The sequence below is a fragment of the Strix aluco genome, chromosome Z, assembly GCF_031877795.1.
Source record: "Strix aluco isolate bStrAlu1 chromosome Z, bStrAlu1.hap1, whole genome shotgun sequence".
Lineage (NCBI taxonomy): Eukaryota > Metazoa > Chordata > Aves > Strigiformes > Strigidae > Strix > Strix aluco.
The window spans coordinates 9,552,308-9,574,743 of record NC_133971.1 but is presented as its reverse complement, the minus strand read 5'-3'; the positions used below and the strand labels follow the sequence as shown (position 1 = coordinate 9,574,743).

The 22,436-nt window shown below is 41.1% G+C and overlaps 2 protein-coding genes across 2 annotated transcripts in view; both read right to left on the bottom strand.

The window, feature by feature from the left end:
• Positions 1 to 22,436, bottom strand: part of LOC141918751 (rab-like protein 2A) — a 180,457-nt gene that overhangs the window by 83,154 nt on the left and 74,867 nt on the right.
• LOC141918441 (ral guanine nucleotide dissociation stimulator-like 1) overlaps positions 1 to 22,436 on the bottom strand; it is a 46,456-nt gene that overhangs the window by 10,486 nt on the left and 13,534 nt on the right. Inside the window, exons 4-8 of the mRNA XM_074812958.1 lie at positions 19,154 to 19,359; positions 11,195 to 11,272; positions 7,299 to 7,483; positions 3,900 to 4,024; positions 2,978 to 3,193 (exon numbers count right to left, since the gene is read on the bottom strand). Of these exons, the coding sequence (XP_074669059.1) occupies positions 2,978 to 3,193; positions 3,900 to 4,024; positions 7,299 to 7,483; positions 11,195 to 11,272; positions 19,154 to 19,359 (810 nt within the window). The remainder of the gene's footprint in view (positions 1 to 2,977; positions 3,194 to 3,899; positions 4,025 to 7,298; positions 7,484 to 11,194; positions 11,273 to 19,153; positions 19,360 to 22,436) is intronic.

Here is a 22,436-nt window from a genome sequence, read left to right as displayed (position 1 = left end):
CTTGCAAATTTTTATGGGACTGATTATTACACTATTAATGCTGATTATGTAAAGGATCCTTACAGTGAAAATAGACATAATTTATTTCCTTTGTAGGACTGAACCGACGTAAAGCAACGTTAACATAAACAAAAGTCAGACCTTAGTATATCAGCAACTCCGTGAGTTGCGTTAAAATTGACTGAACAACTAAGGCAAGTACATTTACTCCCATTTCTTTACCTAAAAAAAAAAAAATCTTTGGGCAACTTAGGAGGCTACATTTAACAAAGTGTGGCTTAAGAAGACTGACTAAGCACACAGCACTTGAAGCAGGTTAACAGTTAGGCTAGATAAAGACCAAGTTCAAGATCACACGGCAGGACATGCAAGACCTGAAAGCTATTCTTGCACACTTTGGAGCCAAAGGAACCACGTAACAGCTCTTCTTCAGAGATTGACACATTTAAGAACACGACCCTTCTTTCTTTAAATTCAACTTGAAATTCAGACTGGGGAGAACATGGATTAGAGAGGCACAAATTCTCAGCATTTAGTTTTTTCAAATACAACAGGAGTTTGTACTGGAAGATCCAATTTGGAACCATCTTGACTTAATTGCACGTTGCATAATTTAAAGCACATTAGGAATTCAATATTGGATTTTGTGTTCTCAATGATTTAACTGATTGCAGACTAAACTTTAGCAAGCTTTCATTTATATATAAGAAGAATTTTTAAGACTGCTCTGAATAACATTGTTTCATGCTGTGTCCTTCACAAGAGGAAAGCCAGAAAGAATCCGTTGCAGAAGCAACTTTGATTTTAAAAGATTAAGCATAACAGGGTATTAACGATTTCAATTTTACTTTCTATTTTTAAAGAAAATATTGTGTGAGTAAAATTGGCTGCTCCTGCTCAGGAACCCCAGATCTAGGCGGAGCAGAGAGGGCTGGCAGTTAGGAAAAGTATTCAGTTTATCTTGTAAACCAAGAAACTGGATCCAAAAGTCACGAACAAATAACAAACGTGGAACTCCATGCTGCTTAGTTACAGAGTGAGCAGTCAGTGAATAACTGCACTTTAATGAGTGGATTATTTTCTAATTGAGGCATCTAACTACTCAAAACATTCATTTGCATGCACAAAGCAAGCAACTTTCTTCAGAAGTGGGCAGCTAAGTATATATGCAACTAGCTGTTCTACATGTGCAATTATTTTGTAGAGCGTGCACATGCATTTTTCATGTGCTTAGCTAAGACTGGAGTATTTAATTGTGTGTATGAACTAAGTAAAGGGAGAAGCACTGAATCAACAGAGGTGGAGAACAAAGTTCTCCATCCACACAACAAGTATGATGAGAGCAGTCCCTGTCCTGTCTTCCTGGGCCTCCCTGCTCCCTGGGACGAGCAGGAAGCTGCTTCATACTTGCTCGCCCAGGCTGCAGCCCAGGCTGCCCCATAAAGGCCCCTTCAGCTCGTACCCTCTGCAACTTAAAGGTCTGCACACAGAAAATAGGAATCCAACTTCCTAATCCATTCACAGGGGCTATAAAGCAGCCATCAGATGATAACAAAAACGAGTCAATGTAAGTGCCAAAAGAGAGGTGAAAGACTTCTTCCCCATACCAGTTTCCTGAACCATGCAGCTGCCAAAGCTTAGGTGCCAGGACTAGCAATGCTGCCGCTGGAAGCATAGAAGTGCATTGTCAAGGCTGGAAAGCCTCTGCTTGGCTTGAGCTTTTTATGACTGCTTACTTTGTATAGCTCGGAAAGAATCCATGTGATTCTTAAAAGTCAACACACAGCCATATGAAAGTGCTTTAAACGTTCTCTTCAAAAGAGAGATCTAGTTTGCTGCCAGCTGCCCAGTGCTCTGAGGGGAGTTAAAAAGGTTACAGTAAAATATTAAAGATAAAATCTAAGAAATTAGCAAACTAGAGTTATGTAAAGAAGTCATGAAAAACCCTTTCGCACAAAGATTAAGAAGCACACAATCTGCTACAAGACAAAGGAATTGAAGCCAAGAGTAAAAATGTGTTAGAGAAACACGTGCGACAATGATAAAGCAGAAAGGTAAGATGATGAGGAGTCTGGTACCATAGTGTAACTACTTGTTTTTTCTGGTCACTGCTTGCACCTCTCACCCCCTCCCAACTCAGCTGGTTTGCATACATGATGTGAACCATGAATAACTCAGTAGGCAAACGACCTTTCAGCCTCAAGAATTTTTCAAAACAAAAGAGTACAAACAATAATTTCATTTTTTCCATGTTAAAGAGGCTACTGCTTCCTAGAAGTAAGTTAGCTTTGTCTGCACTTACTTAAAACCTCGTCTTTACTTTACTTTCATATGTCCACACACATACATAAATGTATAAAACACAAACAGTTGTGCTGTCTTCCACCACATCTGATTTCAAGTCCCATGGCGTTCATCGACGCAGGAGAGGGAGCATGATGCTCATTGACTGAACGTGAATGGCCAAAGGCAGGCAAGTGCAAAGCTTATTCTGACTGTGCCTGCTGCTTGCACCACTGCCAGTCCTACTCCTTTTTTGTTAAACTTTCTTCTGCAAACAAGTCTAACCTTTGGATGATATCAACCATCACTTCTCTTCTTTCCCTGATATGAGCAGTGTTTAGTTCTAGGGAAGTGAACTGGTTGAATTGATCCCTATCTTACCATAAATGTTGCATTATCAAGTATATGGCACTCCCCAGCTGCAAGACACAGTATCTGCCTCACCCATTAATTAGCACTCCCAAACCTGTGAAGAGACAAGCAGCAACCCCATTTCCATGGTGGGGAAGCAACTAAGGAGAGGAAGGGCAATACTTCATCTGCTCTTACAAAGAAAGTCAGTCAAAAATAGAATTAGAGCTAAGATGTTCACTGGCCTGGGACCAATGCATACAACCCCTTCCTCCCCTTCCAACTCCCTCACTCCAAGGCACCCATACAAGAAACATTAAACAGTCTAGAATAAATGTTTTACATGTGCAATATGAATCCACTTCTCGATGATCTTGGCTCTTTGTCGTGTTTTGAGTTTCTTGTCCTTCAGGATAGTGCTGACAACACAATTGGTAACTGCATTGAACTGAGAGATGGTAGCCCTGATGGTCAGCGCCAGGTGCTTATTTTCTTTCTTATCCCTTTGAGACCAGATGCATCCCAAGCAGTGGTAGGGCACAACTTTCTTGAAGAGTTTCTAGAGGGAAATAGAGGTGTCTAGGTCAGCAGGGTTCACCTAAATCACTACTATTCACAAGAAGAAATGCATGTTTACATGGATCTAAATCTAATATGGTATTAAAAGGTAAATATTTGTTTTCTGTTTGAAATATACACTTTGGCAGTATATACACTTTATATTTTTTATATATAAAGTGTATATACTTTAATATATATTTGGCAGAAATATACACTTTATAAAAGGCTTGATGCCCTAAAAGAACTGTCAGCTAAACAGTCCTGGGAAAATAAGAGACACCATTATATCAGTTGCATAACCAAGGGGAAAATTTTTTATATAATGATATTTTGAAGGAGATTGATACAGACAAATCAAATCAGAGCACTGCATTTAATAGTACCTATACATCTTTAGGCCAGGTAGCAATATCCTAAAAATGTGTTATTTCTCAGGTGTCAAATATTGAACTCTGCAAAAAAGGCTACACAGTATACATTCACACTTCTTTTAATTAAAAAAAAAAAAAAATTCTTTGGAATGACTGAAGGAAAAAGCCCAATGAATGAAGCAAGTTTAGATAACCAGGCAGAGCTGTGTTCTGTGTCCCAACACAGACCCTTTCTGGAACACTATACTTACATTGACATATCTTTAAAAAAAATTTTTAGAAGCCCAGCACCATTTACCCTAGCATTTCAAGTAGTATATATACTCTACATACTGCATCAATGTATGTCAACTGTTCTGCCACACGGTCTGCTTGGAAAAAAGAGAATTCTTCTAGACTGCTGATCTCCATTTCCTCTTCATCACACAGGTTACAGAGGGAAGTGATATAGAACCCATCTGTCCAGGATGAAAAACACCACTTAGTAAATTTATACAGCAAAGAGTGAATCAAAGCAGATGTTTATTTTAAACCACCACTGTATATATTATAGCACAACGCCCGAAGAGTCCTGCCTGACCTAATGGCCCCACTGTGCTGCATATTTTAGTGAGAAAGATGATGACCAGAAGATTAAATTGGCAAAGAAAAGGTGGAAGAAAAAGAAATAGAGAGAACTGAGCTGTTCAGGGTCTCTTAGCAGAGAAGTGGCTTAACCCATTCACTAACCATTCTTCTGAAAGAATGCCCCAACAAAAATTCCTTATTAACATTGCAGAATTTTGTTAATCTACTTCTTAGTATTTATGCATTTTATAATCTGAAAAAACAAAAATAAATCGAACTGAAAAGGGACAAGACTGCAGTTATATCCCCAAAATACCGCATTAGGAGTGCTCTTATAGCCAGATTTCATCCCCCATGTGTGGAACTAAAAGGAGATATCAGATTTCTTGGCACCATTTGTGGTTACATGAACTCTGTTGAAGAGAGTTTATTCCAGCATCCCTCACCTTCCCTCTCTGGGATTTTTTCCCAGAAAAGGGAGAACAGTGAGCACCTACAGCATTCAGCTGAATGCTTCTTCTAAATTTGCACTGGGCAGCAATGAAGAGGTGAGAGAGGAGAGTTGTCCTCATCAAGGGACCAGATCCCGTGCAGAAGGGAAAGGATTTCACAGAATTTCCCATGTCACCTTTTGGCTCCCACAGGTTGAGAACAGAGCCACATTAAACCACAAAGAAATATGCCCTTGTTTCCCATGGTAGAGGAGAAAGTCAAACAGAAAATCTCTGAAAATAAATCCTCTTCCTAATCCCTTTTACTGTAAGGCGACAGTAACTCCGTAAGAAGGCAGAAAAAAACCTGGACTTGTTGAAGACTAACAATGAAAGAACTGAGTTTACTACTAGTGAGATTTCATTAACAAAAACCACCAGTGCATTTCAGAGTATGTTATGCAATACTTCATAGCCAGTTAAAGCAGAACAGACATTAAAGCGACAAAAGCAGACTGTGATATTTTATCATTGTTTTTTGAAATACTTTGGGTTTCCTTTCTTTGTTAATTAGCAAAACCTAATCATAATGTAAATTGCTACAGTCCTGATGCAACAAATTATAACCAGAGGCTGTATCCAGATTTTCATCTGTACATGCCAATTGCACAATGTATTGACAGAGCTAAATGGAATAAATGGAGACCTCTGTTCCAGCATTATTTTTCTGTGCCTGTTTTGTAACAATGCGCATAATTAAATGGATTTCTACCAAACTGTTACAAGAGTTACGCTTTTTTCTCTCTCTTTTTGGCTATGTAACTCCTCATTTTCCCTTCAGCCTTGAAATTCAGCTGAAAATCCTCATCACCAAGTTGCAACCTTACTCAAAATCTCACAGTGCCTTTAAAATCAGGTCCTGGAGGCTACACAAGATTTTCCTTTTCTTTTTTCATGCCTCTTGTTCCTCTTTTCTCCCTCACCTTCATAAATGTGTAACCAGTCTTTTCCCTACTCTCCGAGAAGCTGGAATTCTCTTGTACTCAAGTATCTCATCATCTTCAAATTGCTGATCCATTTAGGTTCCCATCAAAGCCCAGCTGCCCTCTTGACTTCACTGAGAGCAACCACGTGCCCCTTTTGGATTTGCAATCTCTGACTCACCTTGATTTGTATTGCTCAAGCAGCAAGAATTGAGGCCAGAAACAGCTTTTATCTACGTATCTGGTACTGCAGTCTGATCTACTGGCATGGCTGACAGCAGCACTGAATGGAGGTCTGATTACACAAATCAAACTGTAGGATTAGGACCCAAATTTGTAAATTCATAGCACAATATGAGTGCTTTGGAACAATAATTATCAGCAAGTCTTGATGGCAGACAACACATTAAGAGTTTTGAAATAAATCTCTGAAATGAGCAAAGATGGAGCTCTGATACAGTAAGTGACAATTCTAAAACTCTTCTAACCCCACAGGTTACTTGCGTTCTCCTCCTCTTTATTTTATTCTATAATTAACAGCCTCTCTTCTGCCACAATTTGGAAACTGTTATCATTCAAACTGACCCATCTATAACTCAGAAAAGAACCTTTTCAACTGTTACGTGAGGAAACAAATGCAGAAGCAGGGCTGCTGCGAACTTCTGTTCACTTTGAACAACAGATGAACTCAAGTATAGCTCTCATGAGCTTTCCTTGTTTGACCTGGGGGAATCAAACCCAGGAAACGACACAAATAGGCACATATCAGCAATCCTGTTCACTTACCCATGTTCAATAAGGAAAATGCCTGGGCTCTCTGCAGTACTTCTTTTCATGTATGTGTTAATGACCGAGTTAATTTGGCATTTCACAGCATTATGCATTGACATGGTATTTCTGGAACATCCGTCAGACATGATTTTTATGGGATGAAATGGTTTTTTTCGCTGTCATTCCCTTTATCCTTTATTACATGAATTATTCCCTCTTGCCCCTCTACCAAAGCTGGAAGTTGGTCTAGTTCTCATTCACACACTACGTGAGCTCCTATGATTTTTCAGCTTATGCCACAGGAAGCTTTCTGACCAGGATAAGGGTACGTGTCAAGCTTGACGCTGCATGCAGCGTATTTGTGTTACTATAGTTCACTATTGTTTCAGCAGTCTGTGACCCCCAGTAACGTAAGTTTTTCCTCTGTCCTTGCATACCAGCAGCCGACCACTCAAATAGGAAAAAACAGCCACAGACACTTCCTTTGTCATGATGGTAACTAGGAAGAAAAGCTTCACGATAACAAGGTTTGTGACTCAAGCTGTATTTTGTCGCAGCTCTGTATTTTTCTTTTTGTTGGTTTGGGCTTTTCTTGGTGTATGTGTGGGGGGGGTGAAATGAAAAGACCAGCTACAGACCAGCTGTGTGTTTTAATTCCACGACATGGGAAGTGCGCTGATAATTAACGACTTAATTGTTGCAGCAATCTCAAAGTTTTGGCTAATTATTAGAGAAGTGCTGGATTTCCCAATCCACCCCACAATAAACAGGCATAGGCACCTACACTATAGGACTATTTCATCCCGCACAGAACCTGCAGCCTCACAGAGATATTTTTTTTAAAAAAAGAAACCAGAAAAAAGTCACTGGTGAGCCTCACGATACAATCAATTAGCATACAAGTTAATGTACTCCACACAAATCCCTGCGTCACCATACAGTCCGGGAGAACAGGAAGGCAGAAGGGAAAGGTAACTTACTGTCATTTTCAACTTCTTGGCTCTGGAACTCCTCCAAGAGGTTCTGCGCCCTCTTCTCCAGGTCAGAGTCAGGTATATTCCTTTTCAGGTAATCCAGCAACTTGATCAAGCACAGGTAGTCAGGTGGCTCTCTGAAATCCTCTGGGCACTGATCAAGCCAGGCTTGCAAGATTGATGTTACTGCACTAAGAGCAAATACACAAGAACACATGGGTTGTAAACAGCATGTATTGATGCAATCGCATGTATCGGTATCTAATACAATAATAAAAACACAGACATTCATACCCCATGTGAAGGCAGTATGAAGACTTTTTTGAGCAAGGAATTTAATTTTTATGCATGGAATCTTATTAAGATGTCACTCAGATTTTGCCAGGGACTTCAGTGAAGCTGCTCCTGATTTGCCCTCCTCCAAGTGGATCCCATTATAGTCCCCAAATGAAAACTAATAAAGAATCAAGTCCACTTATGCTATACTGAGACTCTTCTATTAAATTCAGGACATCAAATAATGATAGAATAGAACAGATTATTTCAGTTGGAAGGGACCTACAACGATCATCTAGTCCGACTGCCTGACCACTTCAGGGCTGACCAAAAGTTACAGCATGTTCTTAAGGGCATTGTCCAAATTCCTCTCAAACACTGACAGCCTTGGGGCATCGACCACCTCTCTGGGAAGCCTGTTCCAGGGTCTGACCACCCTCTCAGTAAAGAAATGCTTCCTAATGCCCAGCCTGAACCTCCCCTGGCACAGCCTTGAACCATTCCCACGCGTCCTGTCCCTGGATCACAGGGAGAAGAGCTCAGCACCTCCCTCTCCACGTCCCCTCCTCAGGAAGCTGCAGAGAGCCGTGAGGTCGCCCCTCAGCCTCCTTTTCTCCAAACCAGACAAGCCCAAAGTCTTCAGCCGCTCCTCACAGGACATGCCTCCAGCCCTGCCACCACCTTGGTTGCCCTCCTCTGGACACATTCAGGGCAGCAGCTTCCCCGTGGAAGCGCTAAATCAAACGCTTCCTTTGCTGCCCTTCCTCCCATCAATTGCTGGTGCCAGGTCTAGGGACCAAACTGAAGCTGCGTCGTCCTCCACACCGTACTACTCATGATCTGCTGTCTTAGTAGAAAGACTAAATGAAACCTTGGGTTCTGTGAAAAAGCAGTCTAAGCCTGAACCTAACCCCTGTGAACACACACAGTGAGATTGCCTCATCTGTGAAGATAAAACCCTAATCGTGACACGTGCAGCATGGGCAGCACTGTGCTGCCAGTGCCCAGTATCAAGCTTGAAGCGCCAAGATAGCTGAACCCAGAAGACAGATTGGCCTTGCTAATCTCAGGATGAAATGCGTAACATGGTTTTCCAGAAATAACTCACAATGTTGTTGACAAATTTCAACTGAGTGTGAAAAAAACTGGACAAAGTCTGCAAAAATAACCAAATTTCTTCAAGTTTTAAGAAACTTCAAGCCTGGATAAAAAAAAGTAACAATCAACTTTTTTTTTTTTTTTTCCCTGCTGCATTTTCTGTGAGATCTTTGGTTCGTCATAGCAATGTGCCGGTAAACCAGCATGTATATTTTGGTGCACTATGAGCACTGGCCACAGCACATATTACAGGCTGGGAAAAGAGCATGTCAAAAAACTTTTTAAAGAGAATTTTGTTCACCTGAGCTGACAGAGAGATTAGGGAAAAGGACTTTTGTGTGCAGTCACATAACATGACACACTGGCCACGGCCACAGTCTCTTAATCACCTACTGTGACAGAGTAGGACATAAAGTGGAAGGGAAAAAGCCCCTTGTTCCAGAATAAAAGGCACAATAAACCTCTAAACTTCCTGAGAGAAGGAAGTCCTGACGATTTCCCCTGTGACACTGAAACCATCCCTCTATTTCAAAGCTCTTCCAGCCAGTAGCCGTAAATGCTGCTGCAGGCACGAGAGGTGACTTACAGGTATTGCTGTCGTGGAAAGCGGGGAAGATGTTTAGGAGAGAAGAAACAGGTTTATAGAGAAGCAGATCTCATGAGCTCCACTGCCACCAGAAAAACAGCTGAGATGACCAAGTGACAACAGCCCTGGTTTGCAGCAGGTCCTATTCACTTCTACAAATGCTTAGGGCCGTGATGTGTAGTTAGCTGTGAGAGCTCAGCCCTCCAATGACCGTATTTTTCACACCTACAGAAACCTTCCCCGATACCTGTTCCAACAACCCCATTTCACAAGACCCTCGTGCAAGAACAGTATCCCATACTCCCAATGATATTCCATGAAGAGAAGGGCCACGCTCTCAGTAAAAACCTCTAACCACGAGTATCCAGTCAGACACACTGATGTGTCAGCTCAAAGAACATCTGTGCTCTGTGCTCCTGACAATCAGGCAGTTCAAATCCTCAAAAAGACAGATAGAGTGGCTCAAGTCTATCATGTTAAGAGGTGCACATGGACAAGCATACCAGGAGGACCTCTCCTTCCTCAATTTATGAGATCATGAGAGGAGTTCAAATATGAACATAGATTTCACACGTAGACAACGAGGAACCCAAAAGCCAACCCACAAAATTCCATATCAGAGTTGCAAACAAATACTGGCACATTTGTTCTGCAAGTAGGGAAACCACAGTAATATCTGGTTAACTCAGCTGCTCAGTGGCATTCAAAATAAACCAATAGCTAAGAAAGAGTAAAGATAGTTTCTTCCACTCTCCTTGTCTCATCTTAGCTGTATTGGTTTTTCCTCAAAACTCAATTAACTTTCAATCCCATATAGATATCACTTTAGAAGTCCTATCCACTCTAGTCTCTTGCTTCTTCTGTTTCTTTCCCTGATATTGTGGCAACTTAGAATTTCTAATTAGAGTATTTGGAAATCCGTCAGTAATACTGTTTGGTTAGGCTTGCTCTCAGGAGAAAGTCTGGAATTACAGTTGTACAAAAAGTATTTACAACCAAAAATTAACATGCAAACATGTTCTGGATTTCAGGTTTCATTGCAAACATGAAACACAGATTGTGTAGCTTGGAAGACTCTCTTCACATCTGAAACCCATTTTGGACCGAATTTTCACAACTCTGCTCAGACAAGCTTCCACCATACAAGCAACAAGCACAGCCTTCATAGTTTAGGTCAGTGGTGGCCAAACTTTTTATCTGGAGCTTCAGGACTATTTTTCTCAGTCAGGACAGGTGTCACACAACAGCCAGTGCTCCACGACCACCACCGCGAAGCTAACAGCGCCAGCTCAGCTCCACAGCCCAAGGCGCAAGGAATGTGGATGTCAAAGAACAAATCCTGATGACCTAAGGCACATTTTACACCCGATGTCTAAAGATAAAATGCACTTTCACATGATGCTAGGAGGATAACCTAACCACTTTTCCCCCCTTTAACTGCACTTCAAAACAGCTTTGCTATTTTCTTGCAAATGGGATGACTTCAGAATTTAAATCTCACTCTTAAAAGCAACACTGTAAATCATAGGGGCACTAATGGCAAAGATACATGCATACACACATTGCCTGAAACAACCTCAGCTTTGGTCTGCAGACACTGTTGCTATGCAGAATGAAATCAGTCATAAGCAATAATCACTTACCACTATAGATAAAGCAGGGGAAACAAACACTCCTCCTGTGTTTAATCAGCAAACTGTTGGCCTAGATGTGTTCATCTCATGTTTAATTCTGAGACAATTTCCCTGACAGAAAGATCTCTGGGTTATATGATTGGATATGTTACCAGACAGTTGAGAGCTGGCCTTTACACAAGCCTGTTTAAGCAAGCAGACCTGTGAAATTTCAAAGGAAACAACATCTATGCTGCCCACATCCTCCCCCAGTACCGAATCCTGACTGGGGCTTGTTGTGCAAAATAACAGTGCAAAACCACACTTACGTCCTGAGTACTGTTTTGGATTCGGAGCAATTCTGGCTTCCATCTTCTTCACAGCTTGGGGCCTCCAGGTTTCCGTGCCTGAAAAATGAGATGGGTGTTTAGAGGAACCCCTGCTGAATAAAAGCAAATCCTAAATAGCATAAGTCATATACAGTTCTCATAAACAACTAAAAAGCTCAAACTACAAATACAGAATCTAACACTTGGGTGAAATTAAGGGGCTTGAAGATTATTTCACTTAGGAGGAAAAAAATCCTAAAGAGACAGACGGTATCTTCCAACCTAATTTGTTAATTTATATGAAGCAGCCTGCACACAGGAGGAATCAACAGTTCTTTGCTCACAGCTCCAAGACCCTTTCTGCCTGTTTGCACTCCATCCTTTCCCGGAGCAATATTCCAGTGTGCAATGAGGCTGTAACACAACCACTTTCTCCAACACAGCTTCTGTTTCTCTAGTATTTGTCACTTCTTCTAACTCCAAGAGTGATTTCACACAAAGTTTTCTAGGTGGCAAGTGCCCACTTGTGCCAAAACTACTGACACAGTTGTCACGAGTGGCAATGGCCCACGGCACTGTGAAAATTACCACTGGGAAAGAGGAAACCATGGGCACAACTCCAAAAGTGCAAAGCAAAATCTCTTACCTACACAGGCAGCGCATGTGCCTTGAAGGCAGGATTATGCACTTCACTTTCAATGGGAGTGCCCACTGCCTCAGATATACAGCTCCATAAAGAATTTCATGGTTCCTTCCAGCCAGCTTTAATGAAGGCGGACAATTACTCACAGTCCAGAATAAGGCAAGCTGATTTTACACATTCTGTGCTCAACTAATTGTGTCAGGCACCTGAATTTAATCTGAATAGTTAGGAGAATAAGTGCATCTTTAAGTGTTTGTGCTACAACATCCTGGTAACATCAGACAGAGAACATGGAGCAGGCTGTCAGTTTGTGTCCAGGAGGTTCATGTCAGAACTGTAACAAATTCATCCAAGATGTTTCAAAGGACAAAAATAAGAGGTGGCAGTTTTATGCTCCGCTGAAGTATCAGTCCAAGGCTTCATATGCAAGAATCCCAGATCTGTACAGAAAGTCAACTAGTGTAACTGAATTCAAGCTTGCTCGCACCAGATCTGCTAGATTATAAATAAAAGGTTTTTGCACCGCCATCTATCACCCTCATACTGATATTCTACCCTACGATGGCTCAAAATCTCAGAACTCCACAATACTTTAAAAAAAAGAACTTAAATTTCAACAATCTTATGACAAGGGCTTAATGCCGGACAATTCCACTGTGGGTGGGGAAGCTGAGGCAGAGCGAGATCAACGGTTTGCATACATTCCACTGCACTGCAAAGTAAACCCAAACTAATGAAGGCAAACAAGTAATCCCTCTGATAGGAGCAGCACAGCCACAGTCATGATGAGGTCAGCTTGGGCTTACTTAGCCTTGAGAATACTGCGCTAAGACCACTCTGAAACAGCTCATTTAAAACCAGATCTTGCATCTCCAACTAAACTGCAGGTAGACATAACAAAAAATTATTTGCTTCAGTTGTTACCACATATCTGTGACAAATATGACTGCTTGACCCCAGTAGCTTAGTCTGACCAATACATTGTCTCTCGTTCAACCCAAGTTCCCACATCAGTGGTGAAGACTTAAGAAATCTCAGCATTTTATCTGTTCAGAAAAAAAAAAAAATAGTCATAGCTCATGCATAAGAACTTGCAAACTTATGTTTTAAAGGGCCCACATTCTCAGTTATTCTGAAACAGTCCTTCTAGTCCTATAAGACAGCAGAAGTACAAGAGTAGATTTTAAGGACTTAACAGAAAGGGTCCTTAGAGGTACATACAGGATAACCCATTTTGCCGTTGCCGTTTCACAGAGTTAATCCAAACATCTAAAGAAAAATATGCTTAGCTAAACTGACAGTGGGGTAAGAATCCACTTCCAAACATGCTGAACAACACCTCGATCCCTCGGTGGTCACAGTGAATCACAACAGGAGCATTCACAGAGGAACCACCACTGCTTGGTACAAGAATGGCTGTCAATCTTCTGAAATTTTTTTGGTGCATCAATGGCCTCTGTGCTTTCTCCTATATTCTCCCAAGGAATTTCACACCCTGTCTGTACTTCTTTTTTATTGGGATCAGCACTACCGAAGCTGTAAATCTGAGTAGATACCTTCTTTCCAACTCTCAGCTATGCCCAAATTCACCACTTGATCCTACCTGGCCTCTCTCAGCTCTCAGTCATACCCTAAACGCTCATTACTAGCGTTTGCAATTCAAAGTGAATGCAATTAACTATTGGAGATACTTCCCACTGCTTTACTGCAAGGATGGAATACATGAGAAGAGCCTTAAGAACAATGCTTCCAACCCTTTGCTAAGCTGAAGTGTAAAGTTCAGCCTAATTTTACTAGATTTAATTCTATTGGTTTCAACATTTGCTCTTGCAGACCTGTAGATTGTCCGGCACTTCTAAATATGATAACACTGGGTAACATATCATTTTACCTAGAAGATACAAAAAGAGCAAAAGAGGGATATTTAGAGAACTATGCTGACGCCTCCTCAGTGGAGATTGCCCAGGACAGAATCGGGACATGCTGCTGACAGGACGTACATTACATGCTATGATGGCTGCCCCTGTCCTGTTGCTAGTGATTTCACTCTCCACTGCCATCTGCTAGGTAAGATGACTCAAGTACTTCTTAGCCAATAGACAAAAGACATTTTTTTCCCCTGCTGGGAGAAATCTGCAAAGAAAGCTTCAGTTTTTGAATAACAATTACAGTTTTATATTCATTTTTCAAAACTTGCCATTAATTCTTAGAGCAAAATTTGTTGAGATGACTCAGTGTCATTGTCCTAGTATTGTATGAAATATAAAATATGTATTTGAAGAACATTAGGCATTTGCATTTAAATCCCACTAGAGAGATACACGCTGATCCTTATAACATAAATGCATAACAGTAATAAAGAGCAGGCAAATTTTCTGTACAAAATTGGGTAAGTATATAACACTTCGTTATATTGCCGGATGTAAACCTCTGCATGAACAACAGGTCATTAAATACAGGTTAGGAGGAGTTAATGATACATCTGATGTAAAGAACAGCATTGCTGCAGACTTCCACTGCTCTGTTCTCACCAGCTCCTGGACAAAGAGCCATTCACTACCCAGCCTTGTATGAATGCTTTGCATACAAAAAGAGACATGAGAAACAAAAGGATCCTGTAGCCCACAGAACTTTTCAGCCTTGCTTGGCGTTTGGGAAGTTATAAACTCCACTCAAAGGGTCTGACTAAGCAAAAGAGACCAGAACGCAATGGGTAGTACTGAATATTTAAATACTGAAAAATAGAGTAGAAAATGCACCCCTGCATCTCTGTTAAGAACGGAGGGGAAGAAGAGGGAGGAAAATACTCTGAATAACTCGGAAATAATAAGGAAAGGTGGTTCTCTGCAAAAGCCCCAAACAAAGCCCTAAATAAGGCTTGTAAGCATTGAAACAAGCAACTTGGCAGCACAGATACTCAGCAAGAACCATAAGGTGTTCTGAATTATACACACACAGAATCATGGAAATGAAATTGCTTCTGTGGTTATGTAGACAAACCACCTGGTATAGAGGAAAACAACTGAGGAAAGAATAGATGCTACAGCAACAACAGTGAGCCAGATGCCATATAAAGCTGCTGTCCCAGGACACGTGGCTCTGCTGCCAAAGGACCCATTCCTTCAATGTCCCCTCTCTACCTTCATTTTCCTGTCCATTTACCCCCTATCAAGCCATTCTCCAGCAAAAGGCATGAACTGAAAATGTAAAACTAACTTTGCTATTTAGTCATTATCCAGCTCTAGCTCTCCCATCCAACAGTATCAATTCCCTTCTCTGTACTCCTCGAGATAGGGACCGGTTGCTACTTTACATGTAACTGTTCTGAGCACAGCACGGCCCCACTTTTAAGTGCCATTGCAAGGAATGTGATTACCAGGGCAAAATAAAATATGTAAGAGAGGAAATCGGCCTGCTTCTGCTCTCATAGGGACAGATAAACATCTTTGGCTTCCATCACGCTTGTGAGCGGTTAATTCCAGCGTGCACCCAGCGACACTGGGGATACCGAAGGATCTCCAAGGAGGCACCATGCTGTATCTCACACCCAGGGGCAGAAGGAGCTGGTCTCTTCTTCCTCTCTCCAAGAACTTCCATCAAGTGTTTTCACATCAAAATGCCAACAAGATTTTTTCTTTTAAATCTCATTACCCACTTCTACCAAACAAAGAGAAAATATCAGAACATACAGTGTTAAAGACTTGGCAGGTTTTCAAAGCTGTCTGCTGCGTTTAGACGCCAAACCTCCATGAATACTAAAGGGATACGGATGTCCAATCACTCTTACATAGCTTTGAGAATACAAGTCATCCCCCTCACTTTTCAACATACCAGCTTATGCCCAAGATTTTGTTTAGTTTGACATTTACTCTGTGTTAAAAGAAAACCTTTATAGGCTGAATCCAGCCAAAAGAATTGTCCTGGTTTAGCCAGGATAGGGTTATATTTCCCCAGCAGCAGGGGGGAAGCTCTAGCCGGGTTATTCAGATACCATGCGGACGTCACATCCTGGCGCGAGAGCGCGGAGCGTGTGGTTTTGTACAACCGGTCCTCTCACTGCTGTATTGGTAGATACCTTGCTCTGTTCACTGTTATCACTGTTACTGTTATTGTTATTGTTGTTGTTTGTTGTGTTGCTGTTGCACTGCTGTATTAAACGTCTCCTTATCTCAGCCCCGGGGCTTTGTATTTCACTCCCTTTGTGGGGGAGGGGCAGCGGCCGCGTGGTCTCAGACCCTGGCAGGGGCTAAACCACCACAAGAATGAATAGGGCTCCAGTCTCAATTTTAAAAAAAAGCAAAAGCTTAATTTGAAGTCGGGGGAGGGGGGGAAGAACAGATTTATTCACAATCTCCAAGAAGTGTTAAAAGTTACTCAGAGAGCAAATAGCATATCTCTGATTTTACTGAAGACACAAGTTATCAAAGGTCCCAATTTAAAGTCCGTTACAATAAGTAGCATAGCACTCAAAATCCGCTGAGTATCTTCTGACTGAACCACAGGGAACTACATCGGTCTTAAAATATTCTGAATTGTACATTAACGATTTAAACCTTTACACATGCCTCGTTCGATACTTTCTGTAAGTCCACTCACTGCACTAGATGATAGGGCAGAAACCACCTTTAGGCCTGTTCCTCTCTGCCCCGCTGGTTTGGGCATTGCTGTGACGACAATACCAGCCCGGGCTGTGGGAGTCAAAAACAAAGCAAGGACTAGCGCCGTGAAACGTGCGATTCCTGCTGTGACATGACCACAGCCATGGGTGTTTGGCTTTGGCAGGACTTCCTCCTGCTTCCCGACGTCACGTGAAGAGGAGTAAAGGCAGTGTAAGCAACACCCGTGTCCCTTCGGTCCATCCTGCCACACCACGAGAGAGAAAACTACCAACTCCTCCACAGCCATGCAGGAAATGAAGATTAGAGCGTGCAGCCCAGAAAGGGCTCTTTGGAGCTACCGATGGCTGCAGGGCCTCACATGTTCACAGGGCAGATCACAGCTTATTTTAACAGAGTAAGGTCCAAGCAAGGAAAAAGGTTTTGCCCAGAAGATTTCACAACACCTCACCGCAATGTGAACTGATTTAACAAAAGCACGCATTATTCTGAATTATTCACACCTATATAAAGTTCTTTTTTTTTCCCGCCCTAACACTTCAGTTTCTCTTAAGTACAGCATCTGCCTCTTTATTTGCCTCTGTCACTCAGGGAAAAGCATCTCACCTTTTTTGGATGGAATAAATGTTTCATGTCCCAAATTTAGTTAATGCTTGCACTGCTTGGACAGGATACTCTGCAGACCACATCAACTGACCAACAGGTATCCCCCCACACTTAGACTACAATACATCCAGATTTCCAAGGACACTTTTCCAGAGTCCCGGACTCTCTTTGTCTAATCTGAATTTGTGTTTGCATACATCAGACAGTTCTGCAGCACTCACAGTGAGGGGTGTATCCAAAGCAAATCCAACATAAACTGAATACACTGGGGGCAACCCAGCTTCCACACATAGAAATTTTGAAGCAAGTTTGTCAATGTGTACTTTCCTACAAAAAAGCGCATCCTACAACTGGGAGATGGAGATGCTGTTTTCTCCTACTCTATGTCAAGGGGCTGCTCACCTGGAAAAAGATGAAAGGGCCTTTTTTGATCTGACCACGTCACTGTTCTCCCTTGGACCAAACAAGAGCCAAACAAGAGCTCAGCACTGCCATTCATGATTGTTCCCTTACTCTACGATCCTGCTCTATCACCAGGAATAAGAAACAGGGTTCAAGCTCTTCACATGAAACTAAAATTGACAACCAATGCCAAAATCTTATTGCTTTTTTAAGAGCGCCCTTTTCATTACTTTTTTACTTCACTGGAAAACAAAATACAAGTACTCATAAAACACAGATTATGCACTGACACCTACTTTAGTCTCTGTACTGTTACTATTAACAAGTATCACTACCAAGAAAGTTGCAAAAATGCACTCTCTTTGCTACTTATGCTACACCAATGAAAACTAAGCTGGTTAAATTAAATTACTATCCATTTCTCTTATTACTATTCATTTCTTTTATTTTTCCTTATAACATCTGCTTTTCTTCACAAGTCCACACTCCGCAGCTGCATGTAAATCATGCTAACTTTTAGAGCTTAAATTTCATCTGTGTTTTGTCCCAAGCCATAAAATTCTAGATTATCCATGATATTCGAAAAGCCAAGAGAAACATCTATGGATTCTTAAGCACTACACTCCTCAGATTTGTGAGAGGGGAAGGAAGTGGTGACCTCACAGTAGTAAATCTAACTGTACAGTCTGCTCCCCAGGGTGGCTGCTCTTTCCTCGTCTGACTTCTTACCTGGCTGTGAAGTTACTGCACTTGAGCAACCACAGCTATTACTACAATCACAGCAGGACTGGCAGTTAGGCATTTCAACATCATTATTAATTGAGCCACATAACAACATCCCTACAAAGCAAGCAGTATTATACTCCTTTCCAGATACAAAAGAAAAGCACAGATAGCTTATCCATGCCTTGTTCCTTATCTACCTGGTGGGAGAGCCAAAATTAAAAGCTAGGAGTTCTTATGCTACTCCTCTGTTCTAATTACTATATGCCAGAATAACTGTTTCTGTACATCACTTGATTTTGAAAACGCAATAAATACAGTCCTCCCAAAATAAGATCATCTCTGACCCAGTCATGTCTCAATTAGAGTTTAGGGTGAGAAAACTAATGTTGTGGGTTCTAAGCATTTATACAGACATAGCAGATGTGATTTAACAGTCTTACCATAAGCTATTCTTGTAACATTATCCAGTTCTTGTGCTGTCTGCAAAAACTTATGACTGCATGCTCATGTGAAGTACTAGAAGGGGATAGTGAATTCTTTCTTATCTTTGTACAATCCCTGTCTCAAATCAGCAGCCCCCAAACAGGAGAGTTAGGTCCGAAAATATCAGTATCCCGAAAAACATAGTAATCTATTCTAGGTATGACTTTGCAGCCCGTGCATTCTTTTTTTTTGTGGGGGGTGGGTGGAGGGAAGCTATATTCATTTGCTTGTGTTTGGCTCCCTAGCAGTCAGACTGGCACACTTTTACTGCCTGATGACTATGCTTTAATGACAGCTGGGATGTGGGCAGCATGTATTTACATATTTTATGTTTATGCTGAAATTCTGAATTTTGCAGTACTCTTGACATCTGTCCATTGGGTTATTAAGTCCATGTCCACTAAAAGTAACGGAAGAAATTGCTGACCACATCCCCCTATCACGTAAATGATGGCTCAGTTTCCATTACATACTGGCTCTTACCTCTCAAGAAGCTCCAGTACTTCCTTAGCAGAAGTAAAGGCACGGTACGTTGATAGAAAGATACTGATATATGTGAAATCGTTGTCCCCAAAAGCTGTGACAAGGGTCTCCACAAGTTTTTCCACAGTGCCAGCTTTTATTGACCTTATCTTCTGTGTTTCATACTGGCTGACAGTATGTTCAGGAGGTAACTCGTCCCCTTCAGCCTACAAAGTTGAAACAAAAACAAATCACAAAAATCAGACAGAAGCCAGATCCCTGACACAGCTTTCACAATGAAACACAGATTAAATTCCATCTTTTCACATGAATACTCCACCTTTACTTACTAAATGATTTTGTCAATTTTGGCTATCTGAACACCAAATGCTGTACCAAATAACGGAGGTTTTCAGTAAGTTTATCTTTCAGATACTTCTCTGACACGCTCCACAAAATATTTTATAGTCCGACTGCTATTAAGTTATCTTATGATCCCATCATATATTAGTATCTAAAAGAAAATCCATTATCCCACAAATAATAATATTACTGGAAGGAACAATAGTGATAACTCAGTGCCCCATTAACTTCTGAATAAACATGAAAACTGACCACAACTTTAGCATCAGCACTTGCGATTCCCTTTCCGAAAATACCAACTTTGGGTTGCCACACAGAACCCAAGGTCATGAACACATTGGATGTGAAACATTCCATGATACTTTTGCAAGGAGGATGTCAACGTCATCTTGCAAACTTGCCATTCTAACATTTCAATTTTCTCTTACGGTTTTCGTTTGGCACAATATTTGTCAACAGATTTAGGGTTTGGTGTTGGGGGTGTGTGTGTTTTTTAAACAGCATTTGGTTTTAATGCTTACAGACTGGTTTAAGTCTGAAATAACTAGAAACATTCCCTTAAATTCTGCCATTATTTAGAGGACGGTTCGGAAAATTATTTTTGGGACTACTTTAAATACTTACTTGTTAAGCATGTGTGATAAAAACTTTAAAATGGGATTATAAATAAAAACCATCAACAAGAGCAACCAAACAGAAGGTTTAACCCACACAAGCGCACCCCACGGCTGCAGAAACACGCAGGCTGACGCAGGGAACACAAGCTTGGGTGCACGCTGTAAGACAATTTCTGGAAGCACCGTGGGTTTACATCTGTTCAAACAGACTGGTAACTTGGGCTTGTGTCATGAACCCATTAATGCCTTTTATAAACAGAGAAGGCAATGCACAGTACTACTGCACCAAAGCCCACCGTTACCCCAAAGCAGCCCCACAGGGAATGAGTGAAATTACACCAGAAGAACTTGCAAAATTTTGTTCCATGGATCTTACGGCTGTTTTAAAGGTGTATAATTTGTTATATACCTGACTTAAAGGTATATATAGAATTATATATGACATCACCATTACAGAAACACTATAAGAATACTGTTACTAGTGCTATATATCTCCTCCATTCAAATTTTCCCTAAGCAAAACTTGCTCAGGAGAAGAAAAAATACTTAATTTTCTTGCTGACTTTTCATCTTACAATTAAAATATACTTTTGAAAATAACTAGTTACACAATACAACCACTTTCAAACAGGGAAGAACGTCTGCACCACTGTATTTAACTATTAATTTTCTATCCAGCAGATTGTCCAACCCATGATGTATTGATTTATGGCCATATTCTACTCAGTGTGTGTAAAAACATCTCATTCACTAATGTGAATGTGTACCAAACAAGGGCAGAATCTGCTTCCAAGTCTGATACATGCACAAATTTTTCTGCTAATTGCAACACTGCAACTTCCCCAAGATTATAATTTTGGGAGAATGTTAAAAAAAAAAACCCAACACAAAAACAAAAACAAACAAAAAAAACCCCACACCAAAAACCAAAGCAAAACAAAAAAACCCCACCAAACACTGAAAATCTAAAACTGAGTTTGTCAGCAAAACATTAAACTGCTAGAAAACATTTTAAGAGACTTTTAGGGATTGTCTGTGTTTGTATTATTTTAGCAATGCTGCCTGTAAGTTTAAAAGGAGAAAGGACTTGGCAGACCCGCTCAATAACAGACTTTCAGAATAAGACATTGTGGGCTGAGTGAGCATGCTAACAGGAAACTGCTCAGTCTCTTCACTGACATAACCAGGCTACCCAAAGGCAAAGAGTTTTCATGTTTGCTTTTGCTTTGTCTGATCAGAGGAATACTGTATCTACTGCTATTAAAAGATGTTCCTAAAGCTGTTCACAAGTTCTGACAGCAGCACGTGGTGATCACTGTTACGTGGTACCAATTACAGCCACCAGAACTTTTGCACTGTTTTGTGCATCAAAAAGACAAAAAGGGCTCTCCGGCTCCTTCTGTTCATCTCCTCCAGCAATGTGTCCAGCTGTCTAACAAAGATGCTAGACCCTAACATCTGGGGGCTTCAGTAAGATTTTCTTGGTCCTCTACAAGGCTAAAAGTAAAGAAATACGGCATTTTATAGTCTGACTTATTTTATGGTTTTTCAACAGTCTTACTTTGATTTTTTCAGGCAATGGATTATGGCCTTGACAATCTGCAAATGTAACTGATGAGCACATAGCTTCCTACCAGGTAGACAGCATCTTTCAAAAGCAAATGTAGAAAGACTGAACTGAGGTATATTCTTGCAAGTCCTTATTTTTTGAGGTTGTGCAGGTACTGATCTAGTGTAATTCTAACATCCTTACTAATCCTCTGCAATGCTGTACCTTCAGAGGGGCCCACTCTCTTTTAAGGTGATCGTCTTACTGCTATACAGCACAAAACATTACCCGCATATACACTTCTTGTTGAAACAATCCATGCAGACTAAAAACATTCAGGCTAAAAAGTTCCTTCAAACACAAACCGACTGCAAAACCGGCTGCAGATGCCCTGGTGATGAAGGAGCTGTAATTCGGTTCCAAGCTGGTTACAATTAAGGTCCTGACCTTGCCCCACGCAGGCTGGCTCCTGAACCCACACACAATCTCACTGACTCACCAAGGCATTGTGAAAGTGCAAGACAGCCACGTGCACAACTGCAGGATGAGGAAAAGATACGAGTATCGGCAGAATATCCAACAGACCTCTTCTCTCTGCTACAGCCACCAATACAGCGCTTGAGTAAGCAGGACCTCAGTTACAAGCACCTCGTTACCAGCACAGCTTGTTACTGGCTGTGTCAAAGCAACACTCCTTTATGAATCTGCTGAGACACCATGTGCAACCTTCGATACCACAGTCTCCATTTCCTATCAGTCCTTCTCTGCAAGAACG